The sequence below is a fragment of the Anolis carolinensis genome, chromosome 2 (assembly GCF_035594765.1).
Source record: "Anolis carolinensis isolate JA03-04 chromosome 2, rAnoCar3.1.pri, whole genome shotgun sequence".
Taxonomy (NCBI): Eukaryota; Metazoa; Chordata; class Lepidosauria; order Squamata; family Dactyloidae; genus Anolis; species Anolis carolinensis.
The window spans coordinates 17,423,954-17,437,230 of NC_085842.1; the positions used below are offsets into that span (position 1 = coordinate 17,423,954).

Below are 13,277 nucleotides of genomic sequence, written 5' to 3' on the forward strand. Positions count from 1 at the left end.
AACCCTTCATGGACCAATTTAAAATACAGGCCACATTTTATTTAAAAAAGTCACTCCTCTTGGAGCTTTAGCCCCAAAGACTAAAATAGGTGTATATATAGAGGGAGAAAGAGGGCGCATGTATGTAGATTCACTTCTCTTCAAGGCTTGGCATGTACAACCTCGCTCTCTCCTGGAGGCTGTACACATGAGCGGGAATGAACCTGACTAACTGAATTCTCACTAGAGAGTTGAAGGGGCCAAACAAAGGCCATCCCAGTTTGGACATCAACATGGGATATTGCACCTCATTGGAAAAGATAATAATGTTCTGCAAAGTGGAAAGAAGGAGGAAAAGAGAAAGGCTGAATTACAGTGGTTTGAGCCACTCAAGGAAACCTGCTTATGCGACAACTTGCTTTGGCAACCTTGGTTGGCGGCCCACAAAGGGACACAGACAGATGTGGAGAACGTGTCCCTATAGACTCCAATCAACATTTCAGCAGTTCTTAATAGCATCAACGATGGTATCCTTCCTTTGTAGATGGGAACTGGAGACATTTTATAGTGGCTCTTTTCCTTCCTGGAGAGGCAAACCCAGAAAGTGCTGATGGGGGATTCCTGTTCGATCCCTTGCCCATTGACTGTGGGATCCCCCGGGCATCTGTTTGTCCCCTATGTAATTAACAGATACAGGAGAGCTCATCCAGAGTTCTGGAGTGTGGTGCCATCTATGGGCAGATGACGCCAAGCTCTACTCCTCCTTTCCAACTAAACCAATGTCTCTCACCAGTAATGGGCTGGAGGGGGCAAATTGAAACTTAATCCAGAACAGACAGAGGTGCTACAGGTCAGTCAGAAGGCAGATTAAGGGAATATTCAGCCTGTTCCACAGTTTGGGGGGTTACTCCATGGCCAGGAGTGCCTTGCACATTACAAATTTTTGCACCTACTGCGCCTATTCCTTGAGAGGCCAAATCTTCCCCTGATGTTGTTGAAGGCTTTCATGGCCGGGATCACAGGGTTGTTGTATGTCTTTCGGACTGTGTGGCCATGTTCCAGAAGTATTCTCTCCTGACGTTTCGCCCACATCTATGGATGCCTGCCATAGATGTGGGTGAAACGTCAGGAGAGAATACTTCTGGAACATAGCCACACAGCCCAAAAGACATACAACTTCCCCTGGTGTTACATGTCTTTTATATCCCATCTGGATTATTATAATACACTCTACCTGGGGTAGCATTTGAAGATTTTTAAAACCTTTAGGTGGTCCAAAGAATTGCAGTCACTGTTAATTAGGTCTGGTAACAGAGAGAACACAAGTCATTATTGGGCTTTATATCGGGATACATTTGTACCAAGTTCAGAAATTCCAGTTGTTTCAAAATACGGCAGCCTCTTTCGTTGCAGGAAGATCCAGGAGCGAACATATTACACATATCCTAATGCCACTCCACTGGCTACCAATTAGACTCTGGGCAAAGTACAAAGTGTTGGTTGTGACCTTTACAGTCCTACATGATTTGGGTCCAGGTTACCTACAGGAATGCCTTCTCCCGTACTATCAGCCCCAAACACTTAGGTCCTCTGGGGGGGCGTCTGCTCCAGCCTGCCAGAAACCGACTGGCATCCTCCATCCAGAGGGCCTTTTCATCGGCCACCCCAAGACTGTGGAATTACCTGCCATTAGAGCTCCAACAGCTAGATTAGCTATTTAAATTTAAGACACAAGTGAAGACCTATCTCTTCCAGGAGGCCTACCCAGACAGTTCTAATGATGGATTTTAAATTTCAACTCCACGTCTGTTTTTTCTGTATTTCAATATATTTAAATATGTGTTTTTAAATGATTATGTGTTTTGATTATGTGTTTTAGCGATGTTGTAATCCACCTCAAGCTGTGAGGAGAGGCGGGTAAGAAATAAAATAATAGTACTAATTATTATTATTATTATTTACAGCCATGGTTCCACTGGCTGCTAATTTTTCCCCCAGACACAATTCAAATTGGTGGTTATGACCTATAAAGACCTCAGGTTCAGCCTGTTTGATTGTATCTCCCTATACAAACCTACCTGGGCACTACAATCCTCAAGAGAAGCACTTCTCTTACTCTCACCAACATCACAACCATGGTCTAGAATTAATCTAATGTGGCAACTCCACCCAAGTGCCAATAGTTTTCTTGGGCTGGCCCCTATATGGATATGGAATGAGCTTGTTTTCTATGGCTTCAGAGGAAGAGATCTGAAACACTAGATAATTCTGAGAACTTGTAAACTGATTTGGTTAACTACAAGCATAATGGAGCTTTACCCAGGGATGACACAATCCCTAAATTCTCTTCCATGATTTGCTGGTGCAAGGCTTTTTGGCTTGGATCCAAGAGGGCCCACTCCTCCTCTGAGAAATCCACAGACACATCTTCAAATATCACCTGAAGACAAAAAAAAAAGTTATCTGCAAGGAGAAAATGCCAACTAAGTCAGAAAATGATTTACGTCTTTGAGTCAGACATTCATAGAAAGCACCTTGGATTGAAGGAATGTAGAAGAAAGAGGTTCATTTAGAGGCAGGACAATAGTCAAGGGACAAGGAGACTCGTCTTCCCCTCCCCTCCACGGATCCTGCTGCCTACCTGATCTGATCCTGCAGAATCGCTTCTTAGAAAAGAATCATGGAAAGTTGTGCTACTATCAATTCCCCATGTTTCACTGCCTGTGAAAGAGAGGAAAGACTTCAGGGAGAGTGAGACTGGTCCCTTTTCCAGGCTGCCCCAGTTTCTTCCCTCGGAAGCCTGCCACTCTCCCCTTGCCCCATGGCCCTCTTTGGAACACCCTCATTAGATTTGGGTCTTTAATGTGGACTATTTTGTTTTACGGGGATAGTATGACATAATCCAAGGAAACGTAGAGGGTTGACTGTATTAGGTTCTGTATTTGTGCCAATGTAGCCAAGAGCATATTTACCACCATAAATATTCCGAGAGAAGCAAAGGAATCAAGTAACTTTGAAAGTGGCACAAATAAGAATTGTAGGGAAATGTCTCCTGTCAGCAGCATTCTTAAGCTCCCAGGCTCCCCCTTGTTCCCAATTCACACAACTCAGACATTTCAGGTCTACTCAAGAGGAGTTGAGAGAGCAAAAAGGACCACCGCTATCCCTTACCGGCTATGATATATTCTCCTTCTCCAATATGGACGAGCCAAATGTGTGAAACAGATTCCTCCCCCTGGTTGGTTTCATCTGGAAAAGAGTCCTGCACCTGAACAAGCAGCACAAATCACAAAGAAAAAGAAAGATTAGAAAAGGAAGGAGGGCTGTCTTTCTGTTCCAGACCGCTTGGATTATGGTTGAGACCCAAGACTTCTTTATTTGGTAGGACAGTCCATCTTTCCATGATTTTGGTGTGGAAATTCAGCCTTCGTTTGGGCATTGCACTCTGCTTCAGGACTCGATCTGAAGGGAAAGGGCTACTACTGAGTTGAAAGAAGTATTTTATGTCATCCAGGGGTTGTAATTTTGGGCTGCCCTTAGGGGGCTCATGGACTAAGTAACCTAAGTCTGTGGATCTGTGCTTTCAGTGCCTGTCGAGTTATCTCTATCTGTGAAGTACATCGTTTCTTAGGGAAAGAATATTCAGAAGTTGTTCCATCAGTTGCTTCCTCTTAAATACACACCACTGGAATTCTCAGTATGTTCTTTTTAATCTTCCAAGTTTACCATCCTGTAACTTCAGATCATTACCCCTGGTTATACCACCCTATGGAATGGAAATGACTGCCCCCTCCTCTCCATGAGAGCCCTTAGGGGATGCAAAGGCGCCAGTCTCTTTTTCATGGTGAACAAACTTGGGTCCTCCTTTCCTAATGCTTCTCTGAACTCATTCCAACTAGTATGAATTATTCTTAAAGTTAGTTTTCCAGAACGGAATTCTTCAAAACAATTATTCTTGGTTCCTTGAAACAACAAGATGAACCTCTCTCTCTCTCTCTCTCTCTCTCTCTCTCTCACCTGTGGCTTCTCCCTCTTCCTCTCCTCTTCCTGACTCAGGAGGAATCCTTCAGCCAAAGCCACGGCCTGGGAACTGGTCTCTGCCCCACATTCCCTCACCCAGCGCTCCGTCTCCGCAGGAAGGACGGCCAGGAACTGCTCCAGGAGCACCAGGTCCAGCATCTCAGCCTTGGAGTGTCGCTCTGGCTTCAGCCACCGGCAGCAGAGAGAGTGGAGGCGGCTGCAAACCTCCCGGGGCCCCAAGGCCTCCTCATAGCGGAAATGCCGGAAGCGCTGGCACTGAAGGTCGGAATGGAGGATGCTGCTCTCCTGGTCTTTCCTCCAAGGGTCCCCCCAGGGTGCTCTATTGTTCTCTGCCTCAACAGCAGAAGGAAATACTTCTAACTGGGTGGCAGCTGGCTCCCGCCCTTCCATTCTTCTTCTGCGCTTCTAGGCTGCCTCCAAACTAGATGAAGATATGTCCACCTCTTCTCTCAAATGACATTCAAAGTGGAAAACCTGGGAGAATTGGTGGGGCCTGCAAACAAAACAAGATGAATGAGCTCATGGGAATACACTTGAACAGCGTTTCTGAATGGGACCCCTGAAGGGGGTTCAGAGGGGTCGTATTTCCTGTTGGCCATGGGGGTTCTTTGTGGGAAGTTTGGCGCAATACGATCATTGGTGGGGTTCAAGGGGCTCTTCAGTTGTACGTGAACTATAAATCCCAGCAACTAGAACTCCCAAACTACATCAGTGTTCAAATTTGGGCATATTGAGTATTTGTGTCATGCTTGGTTCAGATCCATCATTGTTTGAGTCCACAGTGCTCTCTGGATGTAGGTGAACTACAAGTCCTAAACTCAAAGTCAATGCCCACCAAACCCTTCCAGTATTTCCTGGATGGCTATATGTCGGGGGTGCTTTGAATGCGATTTCCTGCTTCTTAGCGGGGGGGTTGGACTAGATGGCCCATGAATTCTCTTCCAACTCTACTATTCTATGATTCTATGGTGATGGGAGTTCTGTGTGCCAAGTTTGGTTCAATTCCATCATTGGTGGAGTTTCAAATGCTCTTTGATTGTAGGTGAACTATAAATCCCAGCAACTACAACTTCCAAATTACAAAATCATTCCGCCCCTCCCCCAACCCCACCAGTTTTCAAATTTGGATGTATCGGATATTTGTGCCAGACTTGGTCTGGTGAATGAAAATACATCCTGCATATCAGAGATTAACATTACAACTGGGTTGTTGTATGTCTTTCGGGCTATGTGGCCATATTCCAGAAGTATTCTCTCCTGACGTTTCACCCACATCTATGGCAGGCATCCTCAGAGGTTGTGAGGGATGGAAAAACTAAGCAAGGAATGTTTATATATATCTGTGGGAAGTCCAGGGTGAGGGAAGAACTCTTGTCAGTTGGAAGCCAGCTTAAATGTTCCAGTTAATCACTCTAATTTGCATTGAATGGCTACATCTACTGGCTACTCCAGTATTTTTTGGATTTTATTTAATTTATTGGGAACCCTTATGTTTTAACTAATGTTTTATATTGCTTATTATTAATCTGTCCATTTTGTTTTATATAGACTTGTGTTATATTTGCCCACATATTTTGCACATATTGTCCACCGTATTTATGTATGTTGTAAGCTGCTCCAAGTCCTTCAAGGGAGATGGGGCAGGATATAACTCAAGTATATATACAAACATACATATACACACACACCACCCTGGGGAATGGAGAAGATGACTGCCCCCTCCTCTCCGTGAGAGCCCTTGGGGGATGCAAAGGGGGCAGTCATGGCCCTCCAAGTCTCTTTTCCAGGGTGAACACGCCTGGGTCCTCCTTTCTCTGAACTTGTTCCAACTTCTTTGAATTATTCTTAAAGTTAGATTTCCAAAACAGAATCCTTCAAAACAATTATTCTTGGTTCCTTGAACCAACAAGATGAATCTCTGTCTCTCACCTGTAGCTTCTCCCGCTTCCTCTCCTCTTCCCGACTCAGGAGGAAACCTTCAGCCACAGCCACAGCCTGGGAACTGGTCTCTGCCCCACATTCCCTCACCCAACACTCCATCTCCACAGGAAGGACAGCCAGAAACTGCTCCAGGAGCACCAGGTCCAGCATCTCCGCCTTGGAGTGTCGCTCTGGCTTCAGCCACAGGTGGCAGAGAGAGTGGAGGCGGCTGCAAACCTCCCGGGGCCCCAAGGCCTCCTCATAGCGGAAGTGTCGGAAGCGCTGCCACTGAAGGTCTGGATGGAGTGAACTGCTCTCCCGGTCTTCCCTCCAAGAGTCCTCCCAGAATGCTCTATAGTTCTCTGCCTCAACAGCAGAAGGAAATACTTCCAACTGGGTGGCAGCTGGCTGTTGCCCTTCCATCTTTGTTCTGTGCTTCTAAGCTGCTTCAAACTGGATGAAGATGTGTCCACCTCTTCTCTCAGATGATATTCAAAGTGGGAGGACTGGGTGAACTGGTGGGGCCTGCACACGAAACAAGAAGAATGAGAATACTCTCAAGGCAGGATAGTTTTGTCGTGAGTGTTGAGTTACTGACTGTCTTCTGAATCTGGAGATAAAAGATTCAAAGGGGGGGGGGGGGGTCCTCTCCTTCCCAGAGACCAAAACCCTCGCCCCAGACCTTCTCCACGCCTTGGTCCTTTGCTCTCTGCTTCTCCTCCTTTGTGAATCCCTCCCACTCATTTCCCAACCCGGTTCTGTGGGGCAGGTGGTGGGGGCCCTGTCCTTGCGGCCCTTCTCTGCCCTTCTTCAGGCCCCACAGACCCCCCTCCCGGCAGAGGCCCAGGCAGGCCAGGCTGAGGAGGCAGGAGGAGGAGGAAGGGCAGGGAGGAAGGCCCTCCAGAGCCCGTCCTCAGAGAGAAAGAGGCCGCCATGAGGGAACCCGGAAGGAGGCGGGAGAAGGACGAGGGCAGGAGGCCGCGATGAGGGAAGGAAGAGAAGGTCGTTGTTTACCCAGGAAGGAGAGGGGCAGGACGACGGGAGGAGTGAACGGGCGGAGATCCGGGAGAGAGGAGAGGAGCTGTCCCAGCGAGGCCTTTCCTCCGCCAGGCCCGCCCAAGGAGGACTGGCTCCCTTCCGGAAGCGGCGCTCCTGTCTCCCCCCCCCTCTCAGCCCGAGCCTCTTCCGGTGCCGCTCTAGGAAGCAAAGGGGCGGGGCTTCGCTACTGGGAGGCCCTTCCTTCCTTCCGCCTTCCCTCTCGGTGGCTTTAACCGCCTCCTGCGCCCAGGCCACGCCCCCTTCCTTCCCAGAGTCAAGACATGGCTGCCCTCCTCCCCTCGGCCTTTGCCATTCTCCTCTATTGAATACTTTTATCGTGTTTATATTTCTTAGATTTTGATTGACACGTTGTATGATGTTTAGTGTTTGCTGCTCAGAGTTTCCCTTGAGGGTGAAGAAGCGGGATATACAAACTGCTCCTGATATTCGCTGCTCCTCCTCCCTGACAAAAGGGCCTCAGGCTGTGAGGAACTGGGCGGGATTGAGCCATAGGTTTACAGCCGGGATATTCAAGTGGTTGAATCCTCATAAAATCAGAGTTGGTCTAGGCCAACCCCTTTCTGCCATGCTGGAAAAGCACAAAGCACTCCCGACAGATGGCCATCCAGCCTATGTTTAAAGGCTTCCAAGGAAAGAGCTTCCGCCACACTTCGAGGCAGAGAGTTCCACTGTTGAACGGCTTGTACGGTAAGGAAGTTCTTCCTAATATTCAAGTGAAATCTCCTTCCCAGAGATTTGAACCCATGGCTCCGAGTCCTAGTCTTCAGGGCAGCAGAAAACAAGCCTAAACCCTCTTCTTTATGACCTCGTTTCTAATATTTATACAGTAGAGTCTCACTTATCCAACGTAAACGGGCCGGCAGAACGTTGGATAAGTGAATATGCTGGATAATAAGGAAAAGCCTATTAAACATCAAATTAGGTTGTGATTTTACAAATTAAGCACCAAAACATCATGACAGAAAAAGTAGTTCAATACACAATAATGCTATGTAGTAATTACTGTATTTAAGAATTTAGCACCAAAATATCATGATGTATTGAAAACATTGACTACAAAAATGCGTTGGATAATCCAGAACGTTGGATAAGCGAGTCTTGGATAAGTGAGACTCTACTGTACATGCTGATCATGTATAAATATTAGAAACGCAATGGTATTCCCCATAGTAACCTATGGATGCGAGAGCTGGACCATAAGGAAGGCTGAGTGAAGGAAGAGAGACGCTTTTGAACTCTGGTGCTGGAGGAAAATCCTGAGAGTGCCTTGGACCTTGGCAAGAAGATCCAACCAGTCCATCCTCCAGGAAAGAATGCCCAATGGCTGCTCACTAGAGGGAAGGCTATTAGAGGCAAAGCTGAAGTATTTTGGCCACATCATGAGGAGACAGGAAAGTTTGGAAAATATCATGATGCTGGGGAAAATGGTAGGCAAAAGGAAGAGAGGCCGACCAAGGGCAAGATGGATGGACAGTATCCTTGAAGTGACTGGCTTGACATTGAAGGAATTGGGGGCGGCGACGGCCGACAGGGAGCTCTGGTGTGGACTGGTCCATGAGGTCATGAAGAGTCAGAAACGACTATGTGAGTGAGAGAGAGAGATCATGTCTCCTCTCAACCTTCTCTTCTGCACACTAAACATACTCCTCTCTTCAAGCCACTCCTCACAGGGCATTGTCGCCAGACCATTTTAGTTGCTCTCTCCAGGACACGGTCCAGCTTGTTAATATATTTCTTTAATTGTAGCACCCAGAAGGTTGTTAAACACAGCACCCCCACCCTAAGAGATTTATAGTTCACCTAGGACCCACAAGCCAAAAGATATAAAATGCTTTCCTTTTCCCTGCTCTGCGAGGTCTCTGAGAGCCCATGACGGGCCAGGCGCAGCCAGTGCCCGTCAGTGCTCTTCCTCCTCCTCCTAGATATTTTAACTGAAAATCCATGAAGATGTGCCGATTCATGCCAGCGGACTTGCAGACTGAATCATCAGCAGCAGCTCTTACACCACAGACCCAATCCCGCATTTTGATAAAATGTATCCTCTTGAACTATACCACTATAGTATTATATAATATTAATTAAATAATTAATTTTATTATATGGTATTATTATTAGTATTATATTGTATAACATAATATTATTATCAATAGTATATGTATATACAATATATTATTAAAAGTGATATAAAAATATATTATAAAACTGAGGGCGGGGGCCAGGTAAATGACCTTGGAGGGCCGCATCCGGCCCCTGGGCCTTAGTTTGGGGACCCCTGCTCTAATGTATCCATTTCTATATACTTTTACCCCCTCCCCGTCTTCTCTTGCATGTCTTCCTCTCTGCCTATACCTATATGCCTATCTATGTCTGCACATATGTGCACAACCAGAAAGTTTCTTAACCCCTTCAATGTAATATAACTAATGTGATCTGCTTAGACTGTACCCATTCCTCCCTATGTCCTAGTGTATGAAATGTATTAATTGAATATGATTTCTGCACAAAGTCAGGCAGTCATCACCCCTTACTGATCTTGCTGAGGAATTTCCTGACACATCTGGGATGGGCACGTCCTGAGACGAAGGTGACAATCAAGATCCATTATGTTCACATGCTGGAAAGCAGGCGGTTTCCTCTGTAAAATTGATAACCACCGGCCGGTGCTTGCCAGCCGATCTCTTTCCTTGAGCCAACTTTGGAAAACAGGAACTCCAAGTTTACACACCTACGGGACCCCTTTGTCTGGCACCCAAAGCTTGATTGAAGAGGGTCATCATCTTTTGTCACAGGACACCTCATCCTCACCATTGCCAGGAAACTTCCTCCTCACGCAACATTAGGACAATTTAAACCAGTGGTTCCCAAATTTATTTGGCCTACCGCCCCCTTTCCAGAAAAAATACTACCCAGTGCCCCCTGGAAAGGTGGGCATGGCTTAGAGGGGTGGGCAGGGCTCCTGCTCAAAAGGGCGGGGCTGAGCATCTCCCCACCCAAACCAATAACTGGAAAATTAAAGCGTTGGATAAGCAAAAATGTTGGATAATGAGGGATTAAGGAAAAGCCTATTAAACATCAAATTACATTATGATTTTACAAATTAAGCAGCAAAACATCATGTTTTACAACAAATCAGCAGAAAAAGCAGTTCAATAAATGGTAATGTTATGTAGGAATTACTATATTTGTGAATTTAGCACCAAACATTGAACTGGGATATAGGGCAGTGTGGACTCAGATAACCCAGTTCAAATCAGATATTGTAGGTTATTCTGCTTTGATATTTTGTGTTATATGGCTGTGTCGAAGAACCCCGAGGTGCCCAGAATTGGACATAGTATTCCAGGTGTGATCTGACCAATACAGAATAGAAGGGTAGATTGACTTCCCTGGACTCCTATTTATGCAGGTCAAAATTCCATTGGCTTTTTTGCATAGTTGGCTCGTGTTTAACTTGTTGTCCAGGAGGACTCCAAGATTTTATTAACATGTTCTGCTATTGAGCTAAGCACCCCCCCCCCCCCCATTTTATATCTGTGCATTTCATTTTTTCTGCCTAAGTGGAGTATCTTGCATTTGTCTCTATTGAACCTCAGTTTATTATTATTTATTTATTTACGATATTTATATCCCACCCTTCTCACTCTGAAGGGGACTGGGAGTGGCTTACAAGTACATACAATATATTATGTTATTAGCATAACACAATATTAGTATATATTATTATATTGTACTATACTACTATACTGCAATATTATCAGTAATATTACATGTCATACCCTGTTTCCCTGAAAATAAGACATCCCCAAAAAATAAGACCTAGTAGAAGTTTTGCTGAATTGCTAAATATAAGGCCTCCCCCGAAAGTAAGACCTAGCAAAGGTTTTGTTTGGAAGCAGGCCCGCCAAACAGAACACAAGAGCATGCAGGGTTGGTAAAGGTACATACCAGCTGTACATGGAAATAATGGTAGTAACAAGAAATTCTTGATAGGATTCAGAGTTTGTCTGGTTATGTTGGTTTGTAATGACAACTACTGTACAGTATATAATAAATGTTCATTTTTTGTTAAACAATAAATGTGAATTCTTCTTCATGGAAAAATAAGACATCCCCTGAAAATAAGACCTAGAGCATCTTTGGGAGCAAAAATTAATATAAGACACTGTCTTATTTTCGGGGAAACACAGTATATAAAATACAATTATTGAATTGTATTCTTATAAGTATTACACTGTATTATATTACAATATTATTATCAATATTATATGTATATACAATATGTTAGTTTGTTTTGGCCCCTCTCTAATCTGTTAAGATTGTTTTGAATTCTGCCCCACTAAGTGGTGTCAAACTACAGTTTGGCTGTCAAGACACAGAGGCCTTAAAGAGCCACACACACCATTTAGTCCAACAAAAGGTTTATTTCAAAACAATAATATGCTCAGAGACACTTAACTTCAGAATTTCTGGCCAAAACTCAAAGAATTTGCCCAAACTGGGATCCAAAAAGCAAACGGAAAATAACCCGGATTAAACAGAAAGAAAACCCGGATTAAAACACAGTCAAAGCAAACAGCAAGCAAACATCGCTGTAGCAAGAGAGTGTTGAAGTGAGAATGATTGTATATAGAGTTGTTTAAATGTAATTGAGTCATTGTGGTGCAATGTGTGCTGGAGATTGCATCATACGCTGTGTGCTGCTAACTATGCAAGTGTGTAAAGGGTTAAACGTGGATTTCATCAGACAGCAGAGGATGAGATAAATAGCCCTCTACTTCCTATCTCTGTCCCTTCCCGTGTGTGCCTGCGTGAGAGCTGTGTATTGTCTTGTGGATTTCAGTTCGGAAGATAACCTTTGATAGATAACCGAAGACTGCAGCGTTGTTATTTACCCAAAGCTTACTCGCCAGTGACTTCTGCTGCGTGTGCCTAGCAAAGCCACTCTGACAGAGAGTTCCAACAAGCAGCGCTGCACCCAAAGAGTTAAATGCAAAGAGGAGTTGTCCAAGCCAGCCGAGGTCCCAGAGTCGCTGTAGAGGAAGTCCAAACAAAGTCGTTTCTAAGGTGGTCAAACAGAGCTGTAGTCGAATCAGTTCAAGAGTCAAGGAAGGGAGAGAGCCACACTCACGAGAAGCCAGTCTGAGTTGAAGAACCACGAAAACCAGGCTGTAGAACCCGAAACCAAAACCCAACAGGAAAACAGGCAGTGACAATACTGACACTTTGCCTTCTGCAAAGATTCCCCCATTTCAGAGCCTACTTTTAACTTACACATCATTATCCGATGATGAGATGGCCTCCACCCCATCATCATCTCTTACAGCTGTCCTTGTCTTCACACATGAACCCCTGTTTCCATCTCTCCAGTTCCTCCATCTCCTGTCAAGACTTAGGTTTCCCCATGACTCGGATGCATCTCCCGTTTGCCAATCCTCATGTCCCAAAAACCCCACAAACATCTCACTAGAAGTTGGCTCTGCACATATATCCCTTATCTCTTGTACCTTAGTCCAATTCATTGTGTTCTCCCCATCCTCATCACTCCCAGAGAAACCCATAAACAACTCCTCATCTGTGGGAGCAGTAAGTATATCCCGGAGCTTTTTCCTCTCCTGTTCCTCATCTGATGCCTGCTCTCGAGTAACCCTCTTAGTGCCTCTATTTCCATCCATCACATCTCCTTCCTCGCTCATCGACTCCCCGCCACTTAAAAACCCTTCGAATGTATCTTCATCAGTACCATAAGTATAACCCGGATCCTTTTCCTTTGTTGTTCTTCATCTGACACCTGCTCACGATTAGCCCTTTCCCCCCTACTGGTACTCATACTACTGCTTGCAAAATTACTTACTGTGATATCTCAGGCACCTTTGGCCCCTGACCCTGTGGCCATTGCTGACCAGGATGAAGATTTGGTTTTCTCCCATGGCAGCAAGATTCAACTCGTTTCCAGATGCCTTCTATTGACATTTCCGAGCCAGCGCCAATTAAGGATGCCCTTGAAACAGTGCCGGCTCTCTCAGATTCTCCTGACGGGTTAGTGTTTGATCGCAGGGCTCTTTTGAAAACAGAGAGATCGCAGAGACAAAGCTTGAGGAGAAGCGCCAGATTAGCGGAGCGTGGTGATTATGGCTAAGCTCAGTTCTCTTGGGAAAAATTAGGGAGTCAGGCACCTGGCTTGGGGGAGCTTATGAACTTCAATAAAAGTATTGCGCTGGAAACTTTCCTTTGCCGTGTCAACGTTACCTCTTTCTGAGAAGCATCATCGTCTCTAGCTC

The 13,277-nt window shown here is 45.3% G+C and overlaps 2 protein-coding genes across 2 annotated transcripts; both read right to left on the reverse strand.

The window, feature by feature from the left end:
- Positions 1-17: 17 nt before the first annotated feature.
- On the reverse strand, positions 18-5,435 carry LOC100554377 (zinc finger protein with KRAB and SCAN domains 5). The gene is made up of 4 exons (XM_062973308.1): positions 3,997-5,435; positions 3,151-3,247; positions 2,621-2,700; positions 18-2,419 (listed from the first exon to the last, which is right to left on the reverse strand). Exons 1-4 carry the CDS (start codon positions 4,408-4,410, stop codon positions 2,276-2,278), a joined length of 735 nt encoding a protein of 244 aa, XP_062829378.1. The 5' UTR covers positions 4,411-5,435; the 3' UTR covers positions 18-2,275.
- A 403-nt stretch (positions 5,436-5,838) lies between these two features.
- On the reverse strand, positions 5,839-7,134 carry LOC134297004 (zinc finger protein 24-like). The gene is made up of 2 exons (XM_062973309.1): positions 6,955-7,134; positions 5,839-6,465 (listed from the first exon to the last, which is right to left on the reverse strand). Exon 2 carries the CDS (start codon positions 6,361-6,363, stop codon positions 5,872-5,874), a length of 492 nt encoding a protein of 163 aa, XP_062829379.1. The 5' UTR covers positions 6,364-6,465; positions 6,955-7,134; the 3' UTR covers positions 5,839-5,871.
- Positions 7,135-13,277: the final 6,143 nt, after the last annotated feature.

Excerpts from the sequence above, each read along its gene's own strand:
- LOC134297004 (XM_062973309.1), bottom strand. The coding sequence starts at position 6,363 with ATGGAAGGGCAACAGCCAGCTGCCACCCAGTTGGAAGTATTTCCTTCT.
- LOC100554377 (XM_062973308.1), bottom strand. The coding sequence starts at position 4,410 with ATGGAAGGGCGGGAGCCAGCTGCCACCCAGTTAGAAGTATTTCCTTCT. Across the intron at positions 2,701-3,150 it reads AGGAGAATATATCATAGCCG|GCAGTGAAACATGGGGAATT; the intron begins GTAAGGGATAGC and ends TCTCTTTCACAG. Across the intron at positions 2,420-2,620 it reads ATTCTGCAGGATCAGATCAG|GTGATATTTGAAGATGTGTC; the intron begins GTAGGCAGCAGG and ends TTTTGTCTTCAG.